At 43.5% G+C, this 26,674-nt stretch overlaps 1 protein-coding gene across 7 annotated transcripts in view; it reads left to right on the forward strand.

Moving 5' to 3' along the window:
- PBLD (phenazine biosynthesis like protein domain containing) overlaps positions 1-22,143 on the forward strand; it is a 46,377-nt gene extending 24,234 nt beyond the window's left edge. For 6 of the 7 annotated variants that reach the window (XM_073019095.1, XM_073019097.1, XM_073019094.1 and 3 more), the window contains 8 exons: positions 8,888-8,987; positions 9,490-9,588; positions 13,242-13,351; positions 13,440-13,469; positions 15,813-15,901; positions 16,171-16,349; positions 19,384-19,446; positions 20,502-22,143. In XM_073019095.1, the coding sequence (XP_072875196.1) occupies positions 8,888-8,987; positions 9,490-9,588; positions 13,242-13,351; positions 13,440-13,469; positions 15,813-15,901; positions 16,171-16,349; positions 19,384-19,446; positions 20,502-20,614 (783 nt within the window). In that variant the 3' untranslated portion in view covers positions 20,615-22,143. The remainder of the gene's footprint in view (positions 1-8,887; positions 8,988-9,489; positions 9,589-13,241; positions 13,352-13,439; positions 13,470-15,812; positions 15,902-16,170; positions 16,350-19,383; positions 19,447-20,501) is intronic. The other variant, XM_073019093.1, reaches the window with a different exon arrangement.
- Positions 22,144-26,674: the final 4,531 nt, after the last annotated feature.

A 26,674-nucleotide genomic window follows, 5' to 3' on the forward strand; every position in this document is an offset into this window, starting at 1 on the left:
CACCTCAGCCTCCCAAAGTGCTGGGATTACAGGCATGAGCACTGTGCCCGGCCAGCAGTGTTTTTTTAAAGTTTCCCAAGTGATTCCAGTGTGCAATCATGATGGAGAACTGGGCTGGGTACGATGGCTCTTGCCTATAATCCTAGTACTTTGGGAGGCTGAGGCAGGATTGCTTGGGGCCAGGAGTTTGAGACCAACCTGGCCAACATAGTGAGACCCTGTCTCTGAGAAAAAAGAAAAAAAAAAAAGGAGGACTGCTGAGGTGAACATTGTTTTCTTATTGCTGTGTGTTGTGTTTTTTAATTTTTTAAAAAATTTTTTTATAGGCCGGGCGCGGTGGCTCAAGCTTGTAATCCCAGCACTTTGGGAGGCCGAGACGGGTGGATCATGAGGTCAGGAGATCGAGACCATCCTGGCTAACACGGTGAAACCCCGTCTCTACTAAAAAAATACAAAAAACTAGCCGGGCGAGGTGGCGGGCGCCTGTAGTCCCAGCTACTCGGGAGGCTGAGGCAGGAGAATGGCGTAAACCCGGGAGGCGGAGCTTGCAGTGAGCTGAGATCTGGCCACTGCACTCCAGCCTGGGCGACAGAGAGAGACTCCGTCTCAAAAGAAAAAAAAAAAAAAAAAAAATTTTTATAAAACAGAAATGGGGTCTCGGTATGTTGACCAGGCTGGTCTCAAACTCCTGGATTCAAGTGATTCTCCCATCTTGGCCTTCCTAAGTGCTCGGATTACAGGCCTGAGCCACTGCACCTGGTGGAATATTATTAATTGAGTCCTTTTCACACTTCTCCCTCATGTGGAGCAGTAAGATGGCCATCAAGAGTCCTTGTCTTACCTTAACGCTACATTCATTACGCAGACTTGAGCTGGCGTTTTCTCTCCACAAAATGCAGAAGGTAATAAAGTTAATAAACTTTGTCCATTATTACAAGTGCTTGGGAAGATTAGTATGAAAACAATTAACAACCACATTCCAAATCATGACCTTTCTTTAGAAACAATCTGGCAGACACAACTTCCTGTCCAGGAATTGTGGAATTGACTATAACTGCTTGTCAAAAGTCTTAATACACTTGCCCCATGTCCCCATGTAATATCCTTGAAGAGTTTTGACAGTAGTTTATATTGAATAGAATATATTCCATTTTTATCAGATAACAAGAATTGGATTATTCTCCAACTTACTCCTTGTATTTCCAGTAAATTCACCAAACATCAGATTTATAGGATTGATATCTCTCTCTCTTTCTTTCTTTTTTCTTCTCTCTTTCTACCTATCTCTCCATTAAAACATATTTTGTATGTTAATTATATATTTGGAAAAACTAGGAAATAAAAATTTAAGCAAGGAACTTGTAGTTTAAAACAACATGCTTTAGTATGAATGGAAGAAGGAAAAAGAAGATAAGGAAGTCCATGATTTGGGGTCGCTCTCTAAAAAGTTTTCCAATTCACTTCTTTTGAGGCTTTTGGGCCTGTGAGACCAGGATAATTTCATGGCCTGTCAGGGACACCTGAATAGGTATCTAAAGATTAGTTTGCTAGGCCTCTTAGTCATGCTTTTCCACTCTTTGGATGTGAGAATCTTGTCCTCCTGGAGGCGAAGGTAGCACTTTTCCTAATTCATAATCAATAAAAATTATAATAGAAGTATAAATGGTGGTGTCTGCCCTTGGGTTTGTTGTCCTAAGATGGTGGAGAGAATACAGGTGGCCACAGGAAAATGTCAGAGATAAATAAACGCTAAACCTTATAATATTGACCACAATTCATTCAGCCAGGTTCTGGGCTAGGAGCCAGAGGTACAAAGGTTAACAAGTTCACCCGCCCTTGAGGTGCTCAGAGTCTAGTGTGGAAAATGGGCATGTAAACTGATCGTTATTCAGTAGTCACCACAGAGGCTAAAAGACCTGAAGGTACCAGGTACAAAGGTACCAGGACTCAGAGAATGGAATAATGTTAGGTTTTATGAGGTAAAAACACTTCAGATTTTAAGTGCAGGGCTTCAGAGGAATTTTTTTTTTTTTTTTTTTTTTGTAGCTTTGTTTTAAATTATTCAAAATTTGACCAGGATGAGACTAACCACAGGAAAACCTGCTGGATAGACTAAAGACTAGGTCATGGTGCCTTGAGCTTTTTGAACATTTGATAAAAGACTACTAAAAGTAAAGTAAAAACTTCTGAGTAATAAAGTTCAAGAGCTTCTATAATATTCTAAAGGATTTTTTGTTTGTTTTCAAGACAAGTCCATTTTTCAACTTTTTTTATTTTTATTTTTTTGAGATAAGCAATCTTCCCACCTCAGCCTCCCAAAGTGCTGGGATTACAGGTGTGAGTCACCATGCCCAGTTGACATTTTTAAATTTTTAAATTTTTCACATGAGAAACGTATAACACTATATATTAGGTGAAAACAAAAACAGATTAAGGTCTAAGTGGAACATAAAACAAATATTTGAAAAAAATTTAATAAAAATTGTCTGGGTGCTGTGGCTCACACCTGTAATCCCAGCACTTTGGGAGGCTGAGGCAAGCAGATCACCTGAGGTCAGGAGTTTGAGACCACCCTGGCCAACATAGTGAAACCCCGTCAAATTAGCCAAGGTTAAAGACCAGCCAAAAATTAGCCAGGTGTGGTGATGTATGCCTGAAGTCCCAGCTACTCCAGAGGCTGAGGCAGTAGAATTACTTGAACCTGGGAGGCGGAGGTTGCAGTGAGCTGAGAAAGCACCACTGCACTCCAGCCTGGGTGACAGAGTGAGACTCTGTCTCAAACATAAATACATAAATAAATAAATAATAAAAAAAATTGATGGTGTCCTCAGATGCCTGACAATCCGTTTGACAATAGAGACCTTGTAGAAGCATGGAAAATGTGTAGAAGCAATGTAAAAACGAAAACAGACACATTATGATGACAGCTGGTAAAAAACTAGAGGGACCCATGACTAGCTGCTGGTTGTGGTGGTAATAACCAGTGGTGCTTTTCTTTTTAATTGTATTTTTTTTTTTTTTTTTTTTTTTTCAGAGACAGGACCTTGCTCTCTCCCCTAGACTGGAGTATAGTGGCACGATTATAGCTCACGGCAGCCTTGAACTCCTGGGCTCAAGCTATCCTCCTGCTTCAGCCTCCTGAGTAGCTGAGACAACAGGTGTGCACCACCACGCTCAGCTAATTTTTATTTTTTGTAGAGACAGGGTCTTGCTCTGTTGCCCAGGCTGGTCTCTAACTTCTGGCCTCAGGGGATCCTCTTACCTCAGCCTCCCAAAGTGCTTGGTCAAGAGCCACTGCACCCAGCCTAGTGTTTTGTAGATTTTAGTTTACAAGTTTTCCACTTCCTTGATGGTTTTAGAACTTTCTCCATCCAGGTGTGTTGACTTTACTGGAATCTTGTCTACAGCAGAGGGATAAATGAACAATAAGGACTGATAAGTCAGGGCTGTCATATTCAGGCTGCCATATTTCAAAACTGCCACAAGATGGGAGTATTTTAAACCTTTACTCTGATTTTCTGATCGTTCATCTTTGTGGGTCATAGGGTGATGGAGCCTCAGTATCCCAAAGCAGTGCACTGGAACTCAGAAAGACAAACATCACTCTGTTTTTGCCGTTGGAAATTTGATTCACATGAGACGGCCAAAGGGAAATGGTTATTAAAGCAAGGGAATTCATAACTGTTGGTTTGCGACTGTTTTGTGCAGTGTTTGAAAAGAAGCTCCTAGTGTAAAATGGAAAAAATTGTTGGAAAGAAAAGCCAATATTTTGAACGAATGCATCCTCTCTCTTTTGTTTGTAAGGCTTTCAAAGTTGAAGTCTTTCCATGATTCACCATTGTCTTGACCTTTGGTTGCAGTGTAGAAATTCAGTGAAATTCCAGCTGACAGTGGTACATGTTGTGGGCTGCTACTGTTAAACTTTCCACGTGTCTCTGGTCCCTCAGGCAAATAGCAGGTGCATTTTTCAGTGTCCTGAAATAGAAGTTACAGTTATATAAATTCAAATTGCAAGAAATGTAGTATACCAAGGTAGAGAGGATTAAAGGGCTGGTGGGCAGTGGAGTTTGCATCCTAGCTAATGTGTGAAAGGGCGCATTTGCAAAGAAATCTATTACCAATAGATGGTGAGCTTGGCTACAATGTAGATGTTTTAATACTTTTAAAGACTTATCCTAAAGGTCACAGGGAGCTATAGACAAAGAAAGTAAGGACAAAGATGGGAAATTTGGCCAGATCAGATAGAGGAAGGACTGGCAGGCACTTTAGGTTTCTGCAGGCAAGGAGGCAAGTCCAGGAAGGCCAGCAAAGGCTTTTCTTGATCACCTTTCAATTACCACTGAGACCTGTGATTGCAGACTCTGCACTAAGGGGCTAAAATACCTCCCAGTTTCTATCAGGTGTCGTGTGCATGGGCATCTGGACCAGTTTCCACAGAAAACATTCAACAGGCCATGGGAAGTGCTTGAGTTCAGTTGTTAACATTGTTGTCTTGTTGACTGGCACTTTCCAGCGGCCCCCTCTACTCCTCTACTTAGGTGGGATTTCTCACTTATCCAGGCCCATAGGTGCCCACAGGTGGGACAGGTACTCATCCCACTACATTTTCATCATCCTATTTCTAGAATTCTAGAGTGTCCGTTATGTTAAAGTTTAATCTCTGATTTAACAAGAGAATAGGCGGGTGCGGTGGCTTATGCCTGTAATCTCAGCACTTTGGGAGGCTGAGGTGGGCAGATCACCTGAGGTCAGGAGTTTGAGACCAGCCTGGCCAACATGGTGAAATCCCATCTCTAATAAAAATACAAAAATCAGCTGGGTGTGGTGGCACGCACTTGTAATCCCAGCTACTCAGGATGCCGAGGCAAGAGAATCACTTGAACCCGGGAGGCGGAGCTTGCAGTGAGCTGGATCGCACCACTGCGCTCCAGCCTGGGTGACAGAGCGAGATTCCCTCTCAAAAAAAAAAAAAAAGAGAGAACAGAAGTGAGATCAAGAAACTTGCCTAAGAAGCTATCCTAATACAAAGCTCTTTGCACACACTTTTCTGTCCAAATCACTGAAATCCCCCCTCTTTTCTAGGTTCACCACAAGGCCTTGTCTTTAAAGTTTTAGAGTATTTATTGTCAAAATCTATGTGTCTCAATTACATATTCTCTAGTATTGTTCACAGTTGCTGTCTGTGGCTGTCTTGACTCCCCACCTAGATGCTAGATCCATGGCTTATACACGAGGGTTTCTCAAACTTTAATGTGTACATGATCACCTGGGGAGCTTGTAAAAATGGAGATACTGATTCAGAAGGTCAGAGGCCCAAGACAGGGGGCCTTGGACTCTGCATTTCTAACAAATCCCCTTAGTTGTGGTGCCGTGCTCCTGGCCCACACAGCACTCATTAATTGGTTGATTGCTGTTCTGTCTTAGAAACCTTTTGGAGGTCCATTTTCTCTGCCAGACATTGGTTTTCCCTGTCTGTAGCATGTTAAAGGGTTAATAATCGTTTGTCTTTGTGATGGGCAGGCCATGTAGTATGGCTGGTTAAAGCATGACTTTGAGCCACTCAAATAAAAAGCTAACATGTATCAAGTACCTACTATGTGTTGGGCACTGGAATGAGTTATTTCTCTTTCTCTCTCTCTCTCTCTCTGTCTGTTTCTTTCAGTCTCTCTGGGTGAGCCGGGGCGTAGAGGCGCACACCTGTAATCCTAGCACTTTGGGAGGCCTATATGGGCGCATTGCCTGAGCTCAGGAGTTCAAGACCAGCCTGGGCAACATGGCGAAACCCCATCTCTACTAAAATACAAAAAATTAGCCGGGCATGGTGGTCTGCACCTGTAGTCCCAGCTACTCAGGAGGCTAAGGTGGGAGAATCACTTGAACCCAGGAAGCATAGGTTGCAGTGAGCTGAGACAGTGCCACTGTACTCTAGCTGGGGCAACAGAGTCAGACTCCGTCTCAAAAAAAAAAAAAAAAAAAGAGGGCTTATTATGTTTCCTGCCATGATTTATTTATCTATCTATCTATCTATCTATCTATCTATCTATCTATCTATCTATCTTTCAGACGGAGTCTCGCTCTGTTACCCAGGCTGGAGTGCAATGGCATGATCTCAGCTCACTGCAGCCTCTGCCTCCCGGGTTCAAGCGACTACTGCCTCAGCCTCCTGAGTAGCTGGGATTACAGACGTGCACCACCACGCCTGGCTAATTTTTGTATTTTTAGTAGCGATGGGGTTTTGCCATGTTGGCCAGGCTGGTCTCTAACTCGTGATCTCAGGTGATCCACCCACCTCGCCCTCCCAAAGTGCTGGGATTAGAGGCATAAGCTACCACACCTGGCCCCTGCTAGGATTTTTGTATCAGCTGGTAGTTTTAAAATCATGACTGATTTTTCACAATAATCACAGTTTTATGCCCTATACAATTATATGGAACATATTTCAAAAGATTTTGAATCAAAGACAAAGAGTGTTTAATTTGCATAACTCAGAGAAGTGAATTATGAATTTATTAATATAAAATTATAATTTTTCTGGGTTTCAGGAGATCAAGAGCAACAAATCTGGCCAAAATAAAAATGCATTTGTCTTGAAACTTCTTTAAAATTCTAAATCTAACTAGTAGATTTCAGTTAGAAAGAGTTTCAGGAGATCAAGAGCAATAAATTTGACCAAAACAAAAACGCGTTGTCTTGAAACTTCTTTAAAATTCAAAATCTAACTAGTAAGCCTTTTATTGATTAAAAATGGATTTTTCTTCTCAAAACAAAAACATATTTCAAGTCCACTTTTGTTTTTTGTTTTTGTTTTTGTTTTTGTTTTGAGACGGAATCTCGCTTTGTCACCCAGGCTGGAGTGCAGTGGCGTGATCTCGGCTTACTGCAACCTCCACCTCCCGGGTTCAAGCAACTCTCCTGCCTTAGTCTCCCAAGTAGCTGGGATTACAGGCATGTGCTACCACTCTCGGCAATTTTTTTGTATTTTTAGTAGAGACGGGGTTTCTCCATATTGGCCAGGCTGGTCTTGAACTCCTGACCTCGTGATCTACCTGCCTTGGCCTCCTAAGGAGCTGGGATTACAGGCGTGAGCCGACGCACCCAGCCGGGTCCACTTTTTTCTTGAGTTGAGGAATGTGTGTGTGTGTGTATGTTTGTATGCATGTATATATCTTCACAATAAACCTTGACTTAAGTGCTATTATTCCCATCTTAAAGGTGTGGAAACTGAGGCCATAAGATTAAATGACTTGCCCACTTTTACACTGCTACTAGGGGCTCACCCAGGATAGAAATTCAATTCTGTTTTCAAACCCACATAATTTTTAAAAACATTTTATTTTGAAAAATTAAAAACCTACAGAAAAGTTTCAAGAATGGTACAGTGAACATGCATATTCCCTTCCCCTAGATTCACTAGTTGTTACTATGTAAAAAATATTTTTTTAGAGTCAGGTTCTCATGATGTTGCGCAGGCTGGTCTTCAACTCCTAGGCTCAAGCGATCCACTCTCCGTGGCCTCCCAAAGTGCTGGGATTATAGGCATGTGCCTGGCCAGTTGTTACTATTGTCCACATTTGCAAAGCCCTCATTCTTTTTCTTCTTCTTTTCTTTTTTGTTTTTGAGACAGGATCTTGCTCTGTCACCCAGGCTGGAGTACAGTGGCACAGTCATGGCTCACTGCAGCGTTGACTTCTGGGCTCAAGTGATCCTCCCACCTCCGCCTCCCACATAGCCTGGACCATAGGCAAGCACCACCATGCCCGGCTAAATTTTTTATTTTTATTTTTTATAGAGACTGGGGGGTGGTCTTGAACTCCTAGTCTCAAGCAATCTTCCTGCCTTGGCCTCCCAAAGTGCTGGGATTACAGGCATAAGCCACCATGCCCAGCTAAAGCCCTTGTTCTTTTTTTTTTTTTTTTTTTTTTTAATTTTTTTACAGAGACAGGGTCTTACTATGTTACCCAGGCTGGTCTTGAACTCCTGGACTCAAGCTATCCTCCCCGCTCAGCCTCCCAAAGTGCTGGGATTACAGGCGTGAGCCACCACGCCTAACTAAGCTCTCATTCTTAATCACTGTAGTGTTTATTAGGTATATTGTGGTCTTAGGATATTATATGATCTCTCTGTTTAATTTATTCATTTGTAAGGGTATAAAAATATTTACATTGAGGGTTTTAAAAATGAGATTAAGTGAAATAATGTACTTAGTTTTTCAACAAATGTTTGTTGACCTCCTACTGTGCTGGGGTGAATACCAGGCATTGTTCCAGGTCGGGACAAAGCAAGACAGCACAGTCTGTACTCCAACAGAACTTAGAATCAGAGGTGGGGAGGCCAGACAGTAAAGGGCATACTAGGCAATTTCAGGACATCTAAGCACTGGTGAGGAGACAACACCTTTAGACACAGTGGTCTGGGAAGGCTTACTGGAGGAGGTGATCCCTGGCCTGAAGTCCTTCCCACGAAAGGGAGTAAACCATGCAAAGACGGGAGGAGCGGTCCAGCCTGCCCAGAGTGAGTGCTGAACCTCTTTTTCACCAACAAAGCAAGGGAGATTGGGGTACTTCCTTGCATGGCGTTTGTTTTTAGAAGAGAGCACACTCTGTCAGCTAGACTAGATCTTAATGTGACAAAAGACAGGCCAGGCCAGCCAGTTTTTCACAGTCTATTCCAGCTTGTACATTTATAACTCTTCTTCACAGGGTACTGCAAACATGGGTTTCTGAGAACCAATCTTTATAAAAGTGTCTTGAATTCCTTGGTAATTATTTCCTTTTAAGCATATAACTTTTATTATTAATAAACTGCTTTTAAATTAATGGTAGTTGTTGTCCAAAGGAAGTCTGATCTGTGTTACTGAAACCTCAATGATCTTATGTTTCTAATTAAGGAACTGGAAGAAGACATGCATCAGAAAATTGCAAGGGAGATGAACCTCTCTGAAACTGCTTTTATCCGAAAACTACACCCGACAGACAACTTTGCACAAAGTAAATATGCTTTTTTTTTTTTTTTAAAGAACTGCTCTGTCGCCCAGGCTGGAGGGCAGTGGCATGATCTTGGCTCACTGCAACCTCCACTTCCTGGATTCAAGCAATTGTGCCTCAGCCTCCCGAAGTGCTGGGATTATAGGCGTGAGCCACCGCTTTACAATCATTCTTGAATGACACCAGAAATTATTTGTAGGTGGGGGGATGATCTTTAAGGAAAATGCCCCCTTATTATTTGCATGCAGACAGTAGATAGAGCGGGAGATTCTGATTTGGTTTTCACTTCATCTGGGGGAGAGGGTGTTGGTGAACCTGAATGTTTCCATTCCAGATCTAGCACTGGGGAGCCCTACAATGCTTGCCTAGCCATCATTCCTCCTTTTACAACATGTTTTGGCTATTCATCATTCTAGAGAAATATTTAGGAAAGAAGAAAATGAGAAATCTGTGACCTGCTTGCATGGGAATGATCTCATCTCTCTTTGGCTTTTCCTACCCTCAGGTTCCTGCTTTGGACTAAGATGGTTTACACCAGCAAGTGAGGTTCCGCTCTGTGGCCACGCCACCCTGGCTTCTGCAGCTGTGCTGTTTTACAAAATAAGTAATGTGATTTTCTTTAATGAATCTAACACTTAGCAAATGGCATTTTTTTTTTTTTTTAAGTTCTCACACAGACTTATTCTGATGGTCCAAAGTGACTGCTATAAAGACTTTGCAGAGTTTACTTCATGCTATTCGTAATGCAGAAACAAAACTAGCGACCTTCAATAGCACTTTTGCCTTTCTGGGTATGTGCCCACCATCACTGGAAAGCTGCAGTCAGAATGCTATTTTTTAAACCGGAGATCTCTGGTCTTTGTGAAGTTTGCATGGGCAGAATTGTCATCTCATACGATATGAGACTGGGGACCAACAGGAACATTTCACTCCAATTATTTCCCCTCCCACACTGAAATTCATTTCACAGTAAGAGATTCTTCAATAAACTTTTTTTTTTTTTTTTTTTTGAGATGGGGCCTGGCTCGATTGCCCAGGCTGGAGTGCAGAGTTGGGATATCAGTTCACTGCAACCTCTGACTCCTGGGCTCAAGCCATCCTCCCACTTCAACCTCCAAAGTAACTGAGACCACAGGTGCACACCACCACACCTGGCTAATTTTTGTATTTTTGGTAGAGACAGGGTTTTGCTGTGTTGCCCAGGCTGGTCTCAAATTCCTGAGCTCAATTGATCCACCCACCTTGGCCTCCCAAAGTGCTGGGATTACAGGCATGAGCCACCACGCCCAGCCAATAAGAGCTTCTTTGCTCTGAATTTTAAAGATTCCTGGGCCCCCACTGTATATATACATTCACCTTAAGAGGAGTTGCAGCACCTTAATTCTGCCAGTTTCTATCTTAGCTGCATTTAGTTTAATGGACAAAAATCAGGGCCTTGTGGGGATGGGACAGAGGAGAGATTCCTGGGAAATGCCCTAAAACAGGAGATGGAAGCAGCCAGAAACAAGCGTAGACAGCAAACAGAAATGGAAACAAGGAAAGAAACAGGATAATACGACAGAAGGTCACTGTGGGGGTTGGGCAAAACCCCGTCTCTACTAAAAATACAAAAATTAGCCAAGTGTGGTGGCGCATGCCTGTAGTCCCAGCTACTCAGGAGACTGAGGCAGGAGAATCACTTGAATCTGGAAGGCGGCGGTTGCAGTGAGCCGAGATTATGCCATTGCACTCCAGCCTGGGTGACAGAGCAAGACTCCGCCTCAAGGAAAAGAAAAAAAAGAAAGCAGGATTGAATAGAGGGAGAAATTGAACTGCAGAGTAGTAGCAACAAAGAAAGGCCTAGGCCAAATCCATGGGGAGCTCTAAAGCTGGACATTTTTTCAAGTAGTATAGTTCCAAGTAGAGGCAGAGATTCAGGCCTTTTTACCCTCCATGGACCAGTCCCCAAAACCTGGAAAAGATGTATGACTTTGGGCAAGGTAGCTCTACTCAGCCAAGGGTAACTCCAAGAGAGTGACTCAGTTGAGAGCTGTAGGCCACCAGCACTCTGGGCAAGCAGGGTCAGGGCTGGGTGTAGGCAGAGCCAACAAGGCCCCAGGTTGCAGCTGAGAGCAGGTGCCTTCTTACATTTTGTACCCTATGGTACTTCCTTGCCTCATGGAGTCCCAGTCCTGAGGCCATGGGTCAGACATAGAATCTGGATCAGCACCCACTAGAGAAGGGGAATTTTGGGCTAAAGGATAAGATGAAGCATCTGTGGGACGAGCTAGAGTGAGAGGAGGAGCATCCCAGGCAGAGGCTAGCAAGTACAAAGCCCCTGGGACCTGTCTATATGATTGGCAGGGATAAAGTTGAGAGGCCATATAATATAATTCAATATACATTTCAAAAAGATGATTTTGGTGTCTGTGGATAGGGGACACGTGCAAAGGCAAGCAGACATTCTGAAATGTTTAGGAATTGAGTCTTGAAAAATAAGATTTACTGAAATTAAATTGAGTGTCTTTTGTTTTTTTGCTTTTGTCTTTTTCGAGATGGAGTTTTGCTCTTGTAACCCAGGCTGGAGTGCAATGGCAAGATCTCGACTCACTGCAACCTCTGCCTCCTGTGTTTAAGCGATTCTCCTGCCTCAGCCTCCCAAGTAGCTGGGATTACAGGCGCCTGCCACCACACCTGGCTAATTTTTGTATTTTTAGTAGAGATGGGGTTTCACCATGTTGGCCAGGCTGGTCTCAAACTCCTGACTTCAGGTGAACCACCTGCCTCGACCTCCCAAAGCAAGATTGAGTGTCTTTTGAAAACTGGACTCTACATGGGTTGGTTTGATGCTGAGGTTTGGAATAACACCACCCTGGAACCACCCATAGGGCAGTCTTAAGGTTAGATAAGATATGAAAAAATGCTTTGTAAATAGTAATGTCTTACATCGATCGTAATGAGAAAAATTAAGCTTTGTGTTTCCAAATGTCAATTTTATACTCAATGAAAGTTAATAAGTCAAAGTTCTTCACCTTTGACATGTGATTTAAGTTTTACAGAAATACTAAGAGAGAGAAAAGAATTAGGTCACCATTCTTTGTTTTCACGAAAAATGTTATACACACTGATAAGTAGCCCAAGCTGTATCAGTAACAGGGGATGGCAGTATTTGTGGTGCATTCTTTAAATCACATTGCTGTGTAAAAAGTTTGGTTTATTTAGGATAAACCACATTTATTTCATATAAGACTGATATTTACAACTTAAATGTTTTGTTATTCCCTTGGCATATCTTAGACTAGAAGAAGTTATGACTCTATGGTTGTTGCTGCAGGATATTTTAAAATATGTATTAGAAATATTTTAGACTAGGTGCAGTGGTTCACGCCTGTAATCCCAACACTTTGGGAGCCAAGGCAGGAGGATCGCTTCAGTCTAGAACTTAGAGACCAGCCTGGGCAACATAGTGAGACCCTGTCTTTACAAAATATTTAAAAATTATCCAGGCATTATGGCTCATGCCTGTAGTCCCAGCTACTCGGGAGGCTGAGGATTGCTTGAGCTCAGGAGGTTAAGGCTGCAGTGAGCCAGTCCCCAGCCTGGGCAACACAGTGAGACAGTTCCTCAAAGAAAGAGAAAACATTATAAAAGGTAGGTTTAATGTATTAACCTCATTTTATAGATGAGGAAACTGAGATTTAAGGAGGCTGGCCAGGTGTGGTGGCTCACGCCTATAATCTCAGCACTTTGGGAGGCTGAGGCAGGTGGATCACTTGTGGTCAGGAGTTTGAGACCAGCCTGACCAACATGATAAAACCTCGTCTCTACTAAAAATACAAAAATTAGCTGGGTGTGATGGTGCACACCTGTAATTCCAGCTTCTTGGGAGGCTGAGGTGGGAGAATCACTTGAACATGGGAGGCAGAGGGTACAGTGAGCTGAGATCGCGCCACTGTACTCCAGCCTGGGCAACACAGTGAGACCCTGTCTCAAGAAAAAAAAAAAAAGGCTAAGTTAGTAAGGGCACAGTAAGCAGTAAAGAGCTGGGATCTGAAGACTTGAAGTATGACGCCATATCCAATCAGTTTTGTTCTTGGTTCTCAAGTTAGAATCTAGTGAGAGTTTTCTCCATTCTAGACCCCAGCAACCCAAACCTCGCTCCATCATAGAAAAGGATGGCATTGCCAGAAAATCTAAGACAATGCAAAGGTGTTTGAAATGGACATGCACATATATGACAAAGTTGATTTCCTATTTCTTGATTCCTATTTTGGCCAGAAAACGTGAATAGCACACTTACGTTTGTCACTCTGAGTGGAGAACTAAGGGCCAGACAAGCAGAGGATGGCATCGTCCTGGACTTGCCTCTTTATCCAGTCTACCCCCAGGTCAGCTCTTTGTGATTATTGTCCTAAGCCGTGTACTACTGACAGCTTTCCTGTTTTATAATAATTTTGTTTTTTCCCCCCCATCTAGGACTTCCATGAAGTAGAGGACTTGATAAAGGTTGGTAAAAAGAATCAAACCTGAGCCTAGTTATTTGTTATTGTTTGCACACAAAGATTTGGTACCGTTTGATCCCTAAAGATAGGCATTCTACCAATATAAATGTTACAGTGTTTCAGGTTTGAATTTTAATATTCAGTCTATTTGGTGAGAAGGTTGACCAGTTTTCCTTGGCTCCTGATTGTCAGTGCTGGCCCCATGGTAGGATGGAGGGAAGAGACACTGTTATGTGACAGGCTGAAAGGCACAAAAGAACCAATGGAGGTGGTGAAGAAGAGAGAGAATGGGATGTCTTAAGGAAATGTAAGTTTCTGGGAGGAGACCAGCCTTTAGGGAAATTAAGGGATGTTGAATTTCTGTACTTTTCTAGCTAGAAGGAGAGGAATGGGCCCCGAGCATGGCCATGCTAGTTCAGGTATGAAAGTTTTGGAGACAAGACAAATTTAAAAACAAACTGCTTTAAACATACTGGTAAGAAAGTGGAAAAAACCTTATAATGGTAGACCTTGTTCATGGTAGAAAGAACTTAACTTATCCTCAGTCAGCATTTATTAAATGGGATAACAAAGGGTTGTAAGTATTGCCATTTTGTGTTCTTCCCTAGAAACTGGCAGTAAGATTCCCAGCCGAGAATTAAACTTTTTTTTTTTTGAGATGGAGTTTACTCTTGTTGCCCAGGTTGGAGTGCAATGGTGTGATCTTGGCTCACCACAACCTCCACCTCCTGGGTTCTAGCAATTCTCATGCCTCAGCCTCCCAAGTAGCTGGGATTACAGGCATGCACCACCATGCCTGGCTAATTTTGTGTTTTTAGTAGAGATGGGGTGTCTCCATGTTGGTCAGGCTGGTCTCGAACTCCTGAGCTCAGGTGATCCACCCGCCTCAGCCTCCCACAGTGCTGGGATTATAGGCGTGAGCCACCGTGCACACCCTTAAACTTTCAAATCAACATGTGAACCCATGCAGATAAGGGCAGGGTTCAGAGACTAAGGCTCTGGAGAACAGATGGGATCTGGCTGTAGGAGTTCCCATTTCTTAAGGAAGTGATGTTGATCAGCCCATAGTCACAGAGGCAGAAAGCCCAAGTGCCACCCAAGGCAGAAGGAATTCTGGATGTGGGAACTGGAGTGTCTTGGCCTCTAACAAGGATTAGAGAACCTGAAGCCACCTAGTGACTGCCATACAACTACCATGTAATTACCATCTGCTGGGCCTGGCAGCTAGGGCTGGTGCCAAAGGATGGCTTGGTGGTGTGGGAAGGGGTTATCTCCTCATAATCCCCCTCAATGCCCCAAGCCACCCTCAAACAAACATACAAACAAATGATGTTCCTGGATTTCAGCAAGATTATGTGCAGTCAGGTAGAGTGAACCAGGGTATCTTGAGAACAGGTTATGTTATTGATCTGTCACATACAATCTAGTGAAAGTGGTGTGCTTGCCAAACAGAGCAGCGTAAGACGAGCCCTCTAGTCCCTACTACCAATCAAACTGCTAGCCCTGAGTCCTTGCCACGTGGAATGTTCTAATTGCTGCTGCAGATACTCCACATATATGATTTTATTTAATCCTCATAGCTCTAAGAGGTGGACATGAAGCCATCTCTAAAGATGGTGGACAGTAGGGATTTAGAGCTTTTTCTCTGACCTTCTCAGACCTGGGCCAAGATATGTGTGTGTGTGTGTGTGAGAGAGATCTTTGGCCTTTCTAAGTCTCTTTCCCCTTCTCTGTGGGGAGAATACCTACTTGAAGGAGTTGTGCATTGAGGCACATAGTAGGCACTTGTGAGCAATGCCTATCTTTTTTTTTTTTTTTTTTTTTGAGACGGAGTCTCACTCTGTCTCTCAGGCTGGAGTGCAGTGGTGCGATCTCAGCCAAGTGATTCTTGGCTCCAAGTGATTCTTGGTTCACCAGGTTCAAGTGATTCTCTTGCCTCAGCCTCCCGAGTAGCTGGGATTACAGGAGTGCATCACCATGCCCGACTAATTTTTGTATTTTAGTAGAGATGGGGTTTTGCCATGCTGGCCAGCCTGGTCTCGAGCTCCTGACTTCAGGTGATCCACCTACCTCAGCCTCCCAAAGTGCTGGGATTATAGGTGTGAGCCACTGCACCCGGCCGCAATGCCTGTTTTGAGGCTCACGGAGGCCTGTTTGGTAGCCAGGAGACTGACCATCCTTGGGGAACACCTTAAGCTCTGAAACTGCACTAACACTCTTGGGGACTGGAGACGATGGGTGTGCTTGGCTCACAGTGGATGTTCAATGAGAGGTCACTTCCTATTTCAGGGGATCAAAGGCTTGGCCCAGGGCATGCCCCTGAGGAGTTTTTGGTCTGTCTCCACAGACTGCCATAGGCAACACACTGGTCCAGGACATCTGTTATTCTCCAGATACCCGAAAGCTCCTCCTCCGCCTCAGTGACACTTACAACAGGTAAGATTTTTGGTCGTATCAGCACTTTGGGGAGGGCTGAGTGCCCAGATTTATAGCTCTGCCTTGGTCTGGCTGTGCTGTGTCCAGTCAAACCATGATTTACGCCGCCAGAGCGTTTCTTTCCCCAGTAGGAAGACATTCCCACTTGTTCTTCCCTGCTTTCCTGCTGAGCTGTTTGAGCAAGCTGCACCCTGGCCTGTTTTACAGAATCTGTGTGGTGAGTGGGCTGTGAAATGGGTTTGTCCTAATCCGTCTCATTTATGAACCAGGTCATTTCTGGAGAACCTGAAAGTGAACACAGAGAATCTGCTGCAAGTTGAAAACACAGGGAAGGTGAAAGGGCTTATTCTTACCCTTAAAGGAGAGCCTGGTGGGCAGAGCCAGTCGTTTGACTTTTACTCCAGATATTTTGCACCGTGGGTTGGTGTGGCTGAAGACCCAGTGACAGGTACTTTTTACTTGAGCCCAGGCGAGGGTTAAACAATGGAAGAGGAGGATCACACATAGTTATTAAATGCACTTCATATGACCTTTCAGTTGGCTTGGGTTTTGAGCTGCCTTATTCCTCTATCTTTCCCCATTCCTGCCATCCCTTCACTGAAGTCTCACATGAAAAACGTGAAATAGAGCAGGCAGATAGCAGGGTTAAACCCGAGTGTCAGGCAGCCTGGGTTTACACTCCGAGCTTCCTAGCTCTTGACCTTGGGTAAGTGACTTGACTTTTAAAGTTCTCAGTTCCCTGCTCTATAAATTGTATGTAATACCTGATAGGGGTATAACAACACAGTGCCTGTTAAGGGCTTAACACAGTGCCTGGCACATGGTAAGCGCCCAATAACTACTAGCTATTATATTGTATTCTGTTTTTTTGAGATAGGGTCTCATTCCATCACCCAGGCTGGAATGGAGTGGCACGATCTCAGCTCACTGCAACCTCGGCCTCCCAGGTTCAAGTGATTCTCCTGCCTCAGCCTCCCGAGTAGCTGGGACTACAGACGTCCGCCACCACACCTGGCAATTTTTTGTATTTTTAGTAGAGTTAGGGTTTCACCATGTTGGCCAGGATTGTCCTGAACTCCTGACCAGGAGTTCAAATGGTCCCTCCTTGGCCTTCCAAAGTGCTGGGATTACAGGCATGAGCCACTGCACCTAGCCAACTACTAGCTATTTTAATGTTAACAACAAAACTAGCTCCTTGAGCCAACACTTCTAGATTGTCTGCCACCTGGGAGCAGAGGGATGAGTCAAAGATGGGGAGAAATGTCATGACTCCTACTCTCACCCTCTTTGGGAACAGTGGGCTACACTGCAAAGGACGAGAAAGCTTGATGTGGGAGGATGTGGGTGGGATGGTGAAGGGGCCACAGGGGGCTGGGCAGAGCCTTCAAGGCTCCGTTCTGGTAAGATGACAGGGCCTGGATGGCTCAGTCACTCTGCGAGGAACAAAACATGAAATTCAAAACTCAGCAAACAAGCACTTTTAAAGACTCAGGAAAATGCCCAACAATATCCAAACAGTCCATCTTCCCCATGGAAGAAAAGTTCTGAGCAGATCTGCACGTGCACAGCTGCTTCACAAAGATTTTAATTGGCACAGAGTGCAAGTTTTTTTTTTTTTTTTTTTTTCCTGTAATAATGCTTTTCTAGAGTGTAAAGGCCCTTGGACTTGGATTTTGATGACCAACCATCTGGGTTTGCTTGGGACTGAGGGGTTTCTCAGGATACAGAACTTTCAGTGCTAAAACCAGAACAGTCTCGTGCAAACCAGGATGGTTGGTTGCCTTACTTGAACATCCCATAACACCTTTTTTTTTTTTTTTGAGAAGGACTCTCTCTCTGTTGCCCAGGCTGGAGTGCAATGGCATGATCTCAACTCTGCACCCTCCGCCTCCCGGGTTCAAGAGATTCTCCTGCCTCAGCCTCCCGAGTAGCTGGGATTACAGGCACCTGCCACCATGCCAGGTTAATTTTTTGTATTTAAGTAGAAAGAGGGTTTTGCCATGTTGGCCAGGCTGGTCTTGAACTCCTAGCCTCAGGTGATCCACCCGCCTCGGCCTCCGAAAGTGCTGGGATTACAGGCGTGAGCCACCGCGCCCGGCCCCATAACACTTAATAGGTTTTCCTAAATGAGAGGCTTTTCCTCCCCATCTTTTTCTCTGCAAAATATTTTTCTGTCAGTTATTGCTGTATATTTTGTTATTTCATTTTAATATCTAATCTCTGATCTAAATCTAGAGTACAAACATGAAAAAATACCTCACTAAAAAAGAAGTTCTTTTGGCACCAAAAGCTCAGGAATGTTAGCTTGGTGGAAAATCTAGCCTTTTGGCCAGGTGCAGTGACTCATGCCTGTAATCCCATCACTTTGGGAGGCCGAGGTGGGAGGACTGCATGAGGCCAGGAGTTTCAGAGCAGCCTGAGCAACATAGGGAGACCCCATCTCTACAAAAAAATTAAAGATGTAGAAAGACTTATGCAAGGCTGGGCACAGTGGCTCATGCCTGTAATCCCAGCCCTTTGGGAGGCTGAAATGGGTGAATCACTTGAGGTTAGGAGTTCAAGAACAGCCTGTCCAACATGGTAAAACTCTGTCTCCACTAAAAATACAAAAATCAGCTGGGCGTGACGGCGCATGCCTGTAATCCCAGCTACATAGGAGGCTGAGGCAGGAGAATCACTTCAGCCTGGGAGGCGGAGGTTGCAGTGAGCCAAGATTGTGCCACTACACTCCAGCCTGGGCGACAGAGCGAGACTCCATCTCAAAAAAAAAAAAAAAAAAAAAAAAAAAGAAAAGAAAAGAAAAAAAAATTATGCAAAGGCCTTGATTCTCCTACCAAGGGCTAACAATTAGCTGGTAGACAAGACAAGAATTAAAACCTGCAGTCTAATTCAGCCTTAAGAAACTGTAACGACCAGTCACAGTGGCTCATACCTGTAATCCCAGCACTTTGGGAAGCTGAGGCAGGTGGATGTCTTGAGATCAGGAATTCGAGACCAGGCTGGGCAACATGGCGAAACCTCATCTCTACAAAAAATACAAAAATTAGCCAGGCATGGTGACATGCACCTGTAGTTCCAGCTACCTGTGGGGGGCTAAGGTAGGAGGATGACTTGAGAATGGGATGTCCACACTGCAGTGAGCCATGATGGTGCCACTGCACTCCAGGCTGGACAACAGAGCATGACTCTGTCTCAAAAAATAAATAAAATAAATAAAAATTAAATAAAAGAAAAAGACAAAAGGAAAGAAAAGAAACTGTAAGACCATTTGATACATAATTTGGCAGAGTTTATCCATAAATTCTATGTCTTCTTTCTATCTCCATTCATAATTCTATACCCTGCGGTGGCCTGGCCAACATAATGATTTAGGTGATCTAGGGTTTAGTCAAACTGGATAATTGATTGTAATTGCTTAGAAATTTACCACAAAATTACCTGTTTTCTTTGGGATTATCTCCTAACTTTTCACTTCTTTTGAGGGTCTGCACACGCTGTTCTCAGCAGCTACTGGTCCCAGCAGCTGGGGAAGAAAGAAATGCATGGTAGGACAGCTCTTTACCAATTTCTTTTTATTTGCCTAATTCAAAGCTAGTGTTCCTTCTCATATGTACTATCCCTTTGAAAATGTAATAAAATGTTACGTATCACCCATGTGAAAATGAAGGGTTTTAAAATTCCTTCACTCTTAAAGATCCTCCACCCCAAACATCCTTCGCCTCTGTCTCCCCCAACATACAGAGACTGTACAGACACAGACACAGTAACTGCCCAATAAGTGTTTGTCGAATAAAATTAGCTGTATAACTTTGGCCCAGAGAGGTTATTGATAATGTGATGGGTTGAGACTGGATGATCACCAAGGTTCCTTACTGCTTTTGCTCATCACAGGATTGAATCAAACAAATTACTTTGAAACCAAGTCCCCTAGTGATTAATGTATTGCTTAGAGGCAAAGAAAAATGATGGCAGCCAATGGAGGCTGTACTGCCCTGATCATCCAAGGAGGAGTCTGTGACCCTGATTTGGAGAGAACAGGGTGGCTATTCATTTTCCTTGGAGAGTCTAATTATTCTCCTAAGTACTGAGCTCCTGGAAGATTGAGGCTATGCCTCAATCTTCCAGGCACACGTGGTTGCTTGAATATGTTATGAGTGAATGAACTCCCTCTGTCCTATTCAGTGCTGAGAAGATGGGGGCCTTCTCAGGAGAACTGAGACCACCCTTCTTCATCTTCTTAGAGTTATAGGCCTGCCTCTATTGTTTCAAACATCTTTGCTTACTCCTAGAGAGAGCTGGGGAAGAAGTGATGAGTGGGTTGTGTCTGGGCCATTACAGGAATTAGTAGAGGAGGTGGCCCAGGAAAAGGCTCAGGACTGGAGTATGTGGAGCTGTGTGTTTTGTAGATCAAATTGAGTTTGTGGCTCTCTCAGTCTGCAGGAGAATGGGGATGGGAGTGGGCCGTACCATAAACAGATGAAGGAGTTTATTCTTGAAACTGATCTGAGAGGACTCTAAGATTTGTAATAAGTCTTTCACTATGCTTTGTTAATTTAAAAGGGTGAAAATACTCTTAATTTGACTTGTTTGTTTTCTTTAGCGTTTCAGTGTTCCCAACGAGGAGGAGAGCTGGGAATTTCACTTCGTCCAGATGGAAGGGTTGACATTAGAGGAGGTGCAGCTATTGTTTTAGAGGGCACGCTGACAGCCTAGAGGTGCACTGACTGCTGCTGTCTCTAACCACCAAGTATTTTCTGCATAAAAAGAAATGTAAGGGACTGCCATTAGCAAATGTGCATAGTAGTCTACTTAATCCTCATGTTTAAAATTGAAAAATGGGCCAGGCACAGTGGCTCACGCCTGTAATCCTAACACTTTGGGAGGCCGAGGTGGGCGGATCACCTTAGGTCAGGGGTTTGATACCAGCCTGGCCAACATGGTGAAACCCCGTCTCTACTAAAAATACAAAAATGAGCTGGGTGTGGTGCCGTATGCCTGTAATCCCAGCTACTCGGGAGGCTGAGGCAAGGGGAATCGCTTGAACCCAGGAGGCAGAGGTTGCAGTGAGCCAAGATCGCACCACTGCACTCCAGCCTGGGCGACAGAGTGAGACTCCATCCCCACAAAAATAAATAAATAAATAAATAAATAAAAATAAAAATTGAAAAATGAAGACATTTTAATGGAGATTTAATAATGCTTCCAGACTAATGAACTAATGGAGTTTTGGCTCCACTCATGAGTGTATTTGAAATGTAAGTAACCAGCTACAAAGAATAATGTCTCTTCATTTGATTAAGACTACCAATCAAGAGAAGGAGGAATACATTTCTGAGGAGTGAAGCTAAACCATTTGAACTTAAATGAGTACCTGATTTTGCAGCCATTAAAATGAATCAATAACTATGTGGAAATAAAGGAAAAATATTTTATAATATAATACTAAGAAAGAAAGAGGACAGTAGCCCATAAAATGTTAGCAATGTTATGCTATGTCTATGTAGATAAGCATGGGCCATTAAAAATAGCAAACTGGAAACAGTTCATGTGTGGGGGGCAAGTTTGGAAGTAATTTTAATGTATCTAAGAAGTGATTTCCTTTATTGTTGTACTCATGTACAAAGACTAAAAATCAGGACGAATCCAGAAAATAAAAACAAAACAGTATGTATTAGGCTACTTCCTGTCGTAGTGAAATTAAACACTAAAAGTAATGTAATCTCAGCTGGGTGTGGAGGCTCATGCCTGTAATCCCAGCACTTTGGCAGGATGAGGCAGGAGAATCGTTTGAGCCTAGGAGTTCAAGACCAGCCTGGGCAACACAGCGAGACCCTGTCTCTATTAAAAAAAAGAAGTAATGTAATTTCAATCTTTTTCTTGATATATGACTTGAGAATGATATTGTAAAAGGAATTCTTCTCTTCAATAAAATGGGTTTTAACATAACTTTAAATTCAGTTAAATCTACAATATTGAACACCTATAGTTGACTTAGGGATGGGGACTTTTTCACGTCCTTAAGAGTGTTTGTTTAAGGTGATCTCACTGATGGTAGTCCTCAGCCATCTCAAAAACTGCAAGCTAATCAGTTAGACATTCTTTAATGACCCCAATTTTTTCACTTTAATTGCTACCATGTTTTCTGTTTTTACTGATTTTTGCTAAAGCATGTAAGAATGAATTTATTATAGCAGTAATCTTGTGTTTCTCCTGATTTGCAATAAAGTCAATCGTTCACCAGCTTTAATGCCTTAACTTAATGAGTAACCAGTGCCCCCTGCCCCCCCAGACCTCACAACTGATCACAATACTCCCATGGGTCATGATACCAAGGGTGAGAATCACAGAGGGTTTTCCCCCAATTTTGGATTTTCCCAACCTGAGACTGAACTATATGAATAAGTTTATATAAATGCATAGTTGAGAGGGCCTGAATTTGATCAGATCTGAATCTGATCTTTCAAATGTGTGCTAAATTCTTTTTTTTTTTTTTTTTTTTTGAGACAGAGTCTTGCTCTGTTGCACAGGCCGGTGCCATCTTGGCTCACTGCAACCTCTGCCTTCCAGGTTCAAATGATTCTCATGACACAGCCTCCAAAGTGGCTGGGATTACAGGCACCCACCACCATGCCTGGCTAATTTTTGTATTTTTAGTAGAGATGGGATTTTGCCATGTTGACCAGCATGGTGTTCTCAAACTCCTAGCCTCAAGTGATCCACCTGCCTTGGCTTCCCAAAGTGCTGGGATTACAGGCGTGAGCCACTGTGCCCGGTGGTGCTATATTCTTAATAGATATTTTTGGGAAAGAAATCTCTGAGATAACTCTGGATTCCTTTTCGCATGAAAGTTGTTATTTGTAGCACCTGACTTGACTTTTCATCCTATATTTTCAAACCACATATTCGCTTGTGTGATTTTTGTTTGAAATTGTCCAATGGATAGTTGAGTCCAAATAGTCAGAATACTGATTATGCTGTTTTCTGTACAGATGCTATTTATGTAAGAACACTGATTATGTTTACTGTGTTTCCTCAGCCTGCTGAAAATGGACTCAGGGGCTGCAGCACACATGTGTGTGGGAAGTAGCCACCAGAGAAGCAGGGACCAGGGCAGGACAAGCACACCTGAATAGATAAACAAAACATCTATTTATCTTTATATAAATATGCCTACTTGTATATAAAAATAAACATATTTAAACACTAAGGCCAGGCATGGTGGCTCATGCCTGTAATCCTAGCATTTTGGGAGGCCGAGGTGGGTGGATCACTTGAGGTCAGGAGTTCGAGACCAGCCTGGCTAACATGGGGAGACCCCGTCTCTATTAAAAATACAAAATTAGCCGGATGCGATGGCAGGTGCCTGTAATCGCAGCTACACAGGACGCTGAGGCAGGAGAATCACTTGAACCCAGGAGGCAGAAGTTTCAGTGAGCTGAGATCACACCCTGCACTCCAGCCTGGGCAACAAAGCAAGACTGTCTAAAAAGAAATAAATAAACACTAAAATCACATTTGGTCTTGACCTGTGCATGTGTAGTCAAATTCTACTAAATAAATACATTTATGATGGGATTTTAATTCATCAAGCTGGGAAGCTTATCATGTCTTGATGATATCTATGATTTAAGTCCATTTTGCCATTTTGCTGACTCTTCTTATTTTGGCTTTTTAGTCACTATGCAGCTTTGTAATGTTTGTTTGTTTCTTTGTTTTTAAGAGAAAAGGTCTTGCTCTTTTGCCCTTGCTTGTTGCCCAGGCTGGAGCGCAGTGGGGTGATCATAGCTCATCGCAGCCTTGAACTCCTGGGCTCAAGTGATCCTCCCACCCCAGCCTCCTGAGTAGCTAGGACTACAGGCATGTGCCTCCATGCCTAGCTAATTTTTGAATTGTTTGTAGAGACAGGGTCCTGTTATGTTGCCCAGTCTGGTCGTGAACTCTTGGCTTCAAGTGATCCTCCTGCCTTGGCCTCCCAAATGATTGGCATTACAGGCATGAGCCACTGTGCCTGGCCAGCTTTTTATGTTTTTATACAAATATAAAAAGTGACATCTCTGGGTAGCAACAGCAAAGAGCCTCTAGGGTATACAGTGTACAGTGAGTTATCTGCTGATATGAGCAGGGCAGGTTTGAGAGCCCTAGTTCCAGATAGGTTTGTTCCTGCCTCTTCCACCTCTGCCCACCTCTTGCCTACCTGATCTTACTGAGAATGGCCAGAGGTGAATGCAGAGGGAGGTTGTGAGAGCTGTTTCTGCTTGTATTAGTCCTTTTTCACACTGCTGACAAAGACATACCTAAGACTAGGTAATTTATAAAGAAAAAGAGTTCAGTGGACTCACAGTTTTACATGGCTGGGGAGGCCTCATGATCATGGCAAAGGTGAAAGGCATATTTTACATGGTGGCAGGCAAGAGAGAATGAGAACCAAGCAAAAGGGGGAGACCCCTTATAAAACCAGCAGATCTAGTGAGACTTATTCAATACCACAAGAACAGTATGAGAGAAACTGGCCCCATGATTCAATTATTTCCCACCACCAGGTTTCTCCTACAACATATGGGAGCTACAATTCAAGGTGAGATTTGGGTGGGGACATAGGCAAACTGTATCATTCCATTCTTGGTCCCTCCCAAATCTCATGTTCTCACATTTCAAAGCCAATCATGCCTTCCCAACAGTCTCCCAAAGTATTAACTCATTTCAGCATTAACTCAAAAGTCCACAGTCCAAGCCTCATCTGAGACAAGGCAAGTCCCTTCCACCTATGAGCCTGTAAAATGAAAAGCAAGTTAGTTACTTCCCACATGCAGTGGGGGTACAGGCATTGAGTAAATACAACTGTTACAAATGGGAGAAATTGGCCAAAACAAAGTGGCTACATACAGGTCCCAGACAAGTCTGAAATCCACTGGGGCAGTCAAATCTTAAAGCTCCAAAATGATCTCTTTTGACTCCATGTCTTAATCCAGGCCGCACTGATGAAACAGATGGGCTCCCACAGCCTCAGGCAGCTCTACCCCTGTGGCTTTGCAGGGTATAGCCCCCCTCATGGCTGCTTTCACAGGCTGATATTGAGTGTCTGTGGATTTTCCAGGTGCATGGTGCAAGCTGTTGGTTGATCTACCATTATGGGGTCTGGAGGACAGTGGCCCTCCTCTTATAGCTCCACTAGGCAGTGGCCCAGTGGGGACTCTGTGTGAGGGCTTGCACCCCACATTTCCCTTCCACAGTGCCTTAGAGGTTCTCCACGAGGGCTCCATCCCTGCAGCACACTTATGCCTGGACAACCAGGCATTTCCATAAATCCTCTGAAATCTAGGCAGAGGTTCCTAAACCTTGATTCTTGACTTCTGTGCTCCTGCAGGCTCAACACTATGTGGAAGCTGCCAAGGCTTGGGGCTTGCACACTCTGAAGTAATGGCCTGAGCTATACCTTGGCCCCTTTTAGCCATGGCTAGAACAGCTGGGATGCAGGGCACCAAGTCCCTAGGCTGCACACAGCAGGAGGGTCCTGGACCTGGCCCACAAAACCATTTTTTCTCTCCTAGGCCTTTGGGCCTATAGTGGGAGGAGCTGCCACAAGGTCTCTGACATTCCCTGGAGATATTTTCCCCATTGTGTTGGTGATAAACATTTGTCTACTTGTTATGCAAATTTCTGCAGCTGGCTTGAATTTCTCCTCAGAAAATGGGTTTTTCTTTTTCTATCGCATCCTCAGACTGCAATTTTTTTGGACTTTTATGCTTTGTTTCCCTTAAAACTGAATGCTTTTAACAGCACCCAAGTCACATCTTGAATGCTTTGCTGCTTAGAAATTTTTTGGCCAGATACTCTAAATCATCTCCTTCAAGTTAAAAGTTCCACAGATCTCTAGGGCAGGGGCAAAATGTTGCTAGTCTCTTTGCTAAAACATAGCAAGAATCATCTTTACTCCAGTTCCCAACAAGTTCTTCATCCCTGAGACCACCTCAGCCTGGATTTCATTGTCCATATCATTATCAGCATTTTGGTCAAAGCTGTTCAACAAGTGTCTAGGAAGTTCCAAACTTTCCCACATTTTCGTGTCTTCTTTTGAGCCCTCCAACTGTTCCAACCTATGCCTGTTACCTTGTTCCAAATTTGCTTCCACATTATTGGGTATCTTTACAGCAGTGCCCCACTCCTGGTACCAATTTACTGTATTAGTCCGTTTTCATGCTGCTGATAAAGGCATACCTGAGACTGGATAATTTACAAAGAAAAAGAGGTTTAATGGACTTACAGTTCCACATGGCTGGGGAGGCCTCACAATTATGGCAGAAGGTGAAAGCATGTCTTACATGGTGGCATGCAAGAGAGAATGAGAGCCAAGAAAAAGGAGAAACCCTTTATAAAACCAGCAGATGTCGTGAGACTTATTCACTATCATGAGAACAGTATGGGGGAAACCGCCCCCATGATTTAGTTATCTCCCACCAGGTCCCTCACACAAGTTGCGGAAATTATGGGAGCTACAATTCAAGATCAGATTTGGGTGGGGACACAGCCAAACCATATACTGCTTTCAAGTTTAATGTTGCTATTGGTTGAAAAAAGTGCTCCCAGTAAAGTTGGCATCCTATCTCTGGTGTATTGAATGAGACTAGGTCATGCTAAAGTATAAAATATCTACAAAATCACAGTGGCTTAAAATAACAAACATTTGATTTGACCTCAGTTGTCTAGTACAGGTCAGGAGGGGTGCTGTTCCTTGTGATCATGCAGGGGCTCAGGCTGATTTTTCATTCTGCCATC

The sequence above is a fragment of the Chlorocebus sabaeus genome, chromosome 9, assembly GCF_047675955.1.
Source record: "Chlorocebus sabaeus isolate Y175 chromosome 9, mChlSab1.0.hap1, whole genome shotgun sequence".
In the NCBI taxonomy this organism is placed as follows: Eukaryota; Metazoa; Chordata; class Mammalia; order Primates; family Cercopithecidae; genus Chlorocebus; species Chlorocebus sabaeus.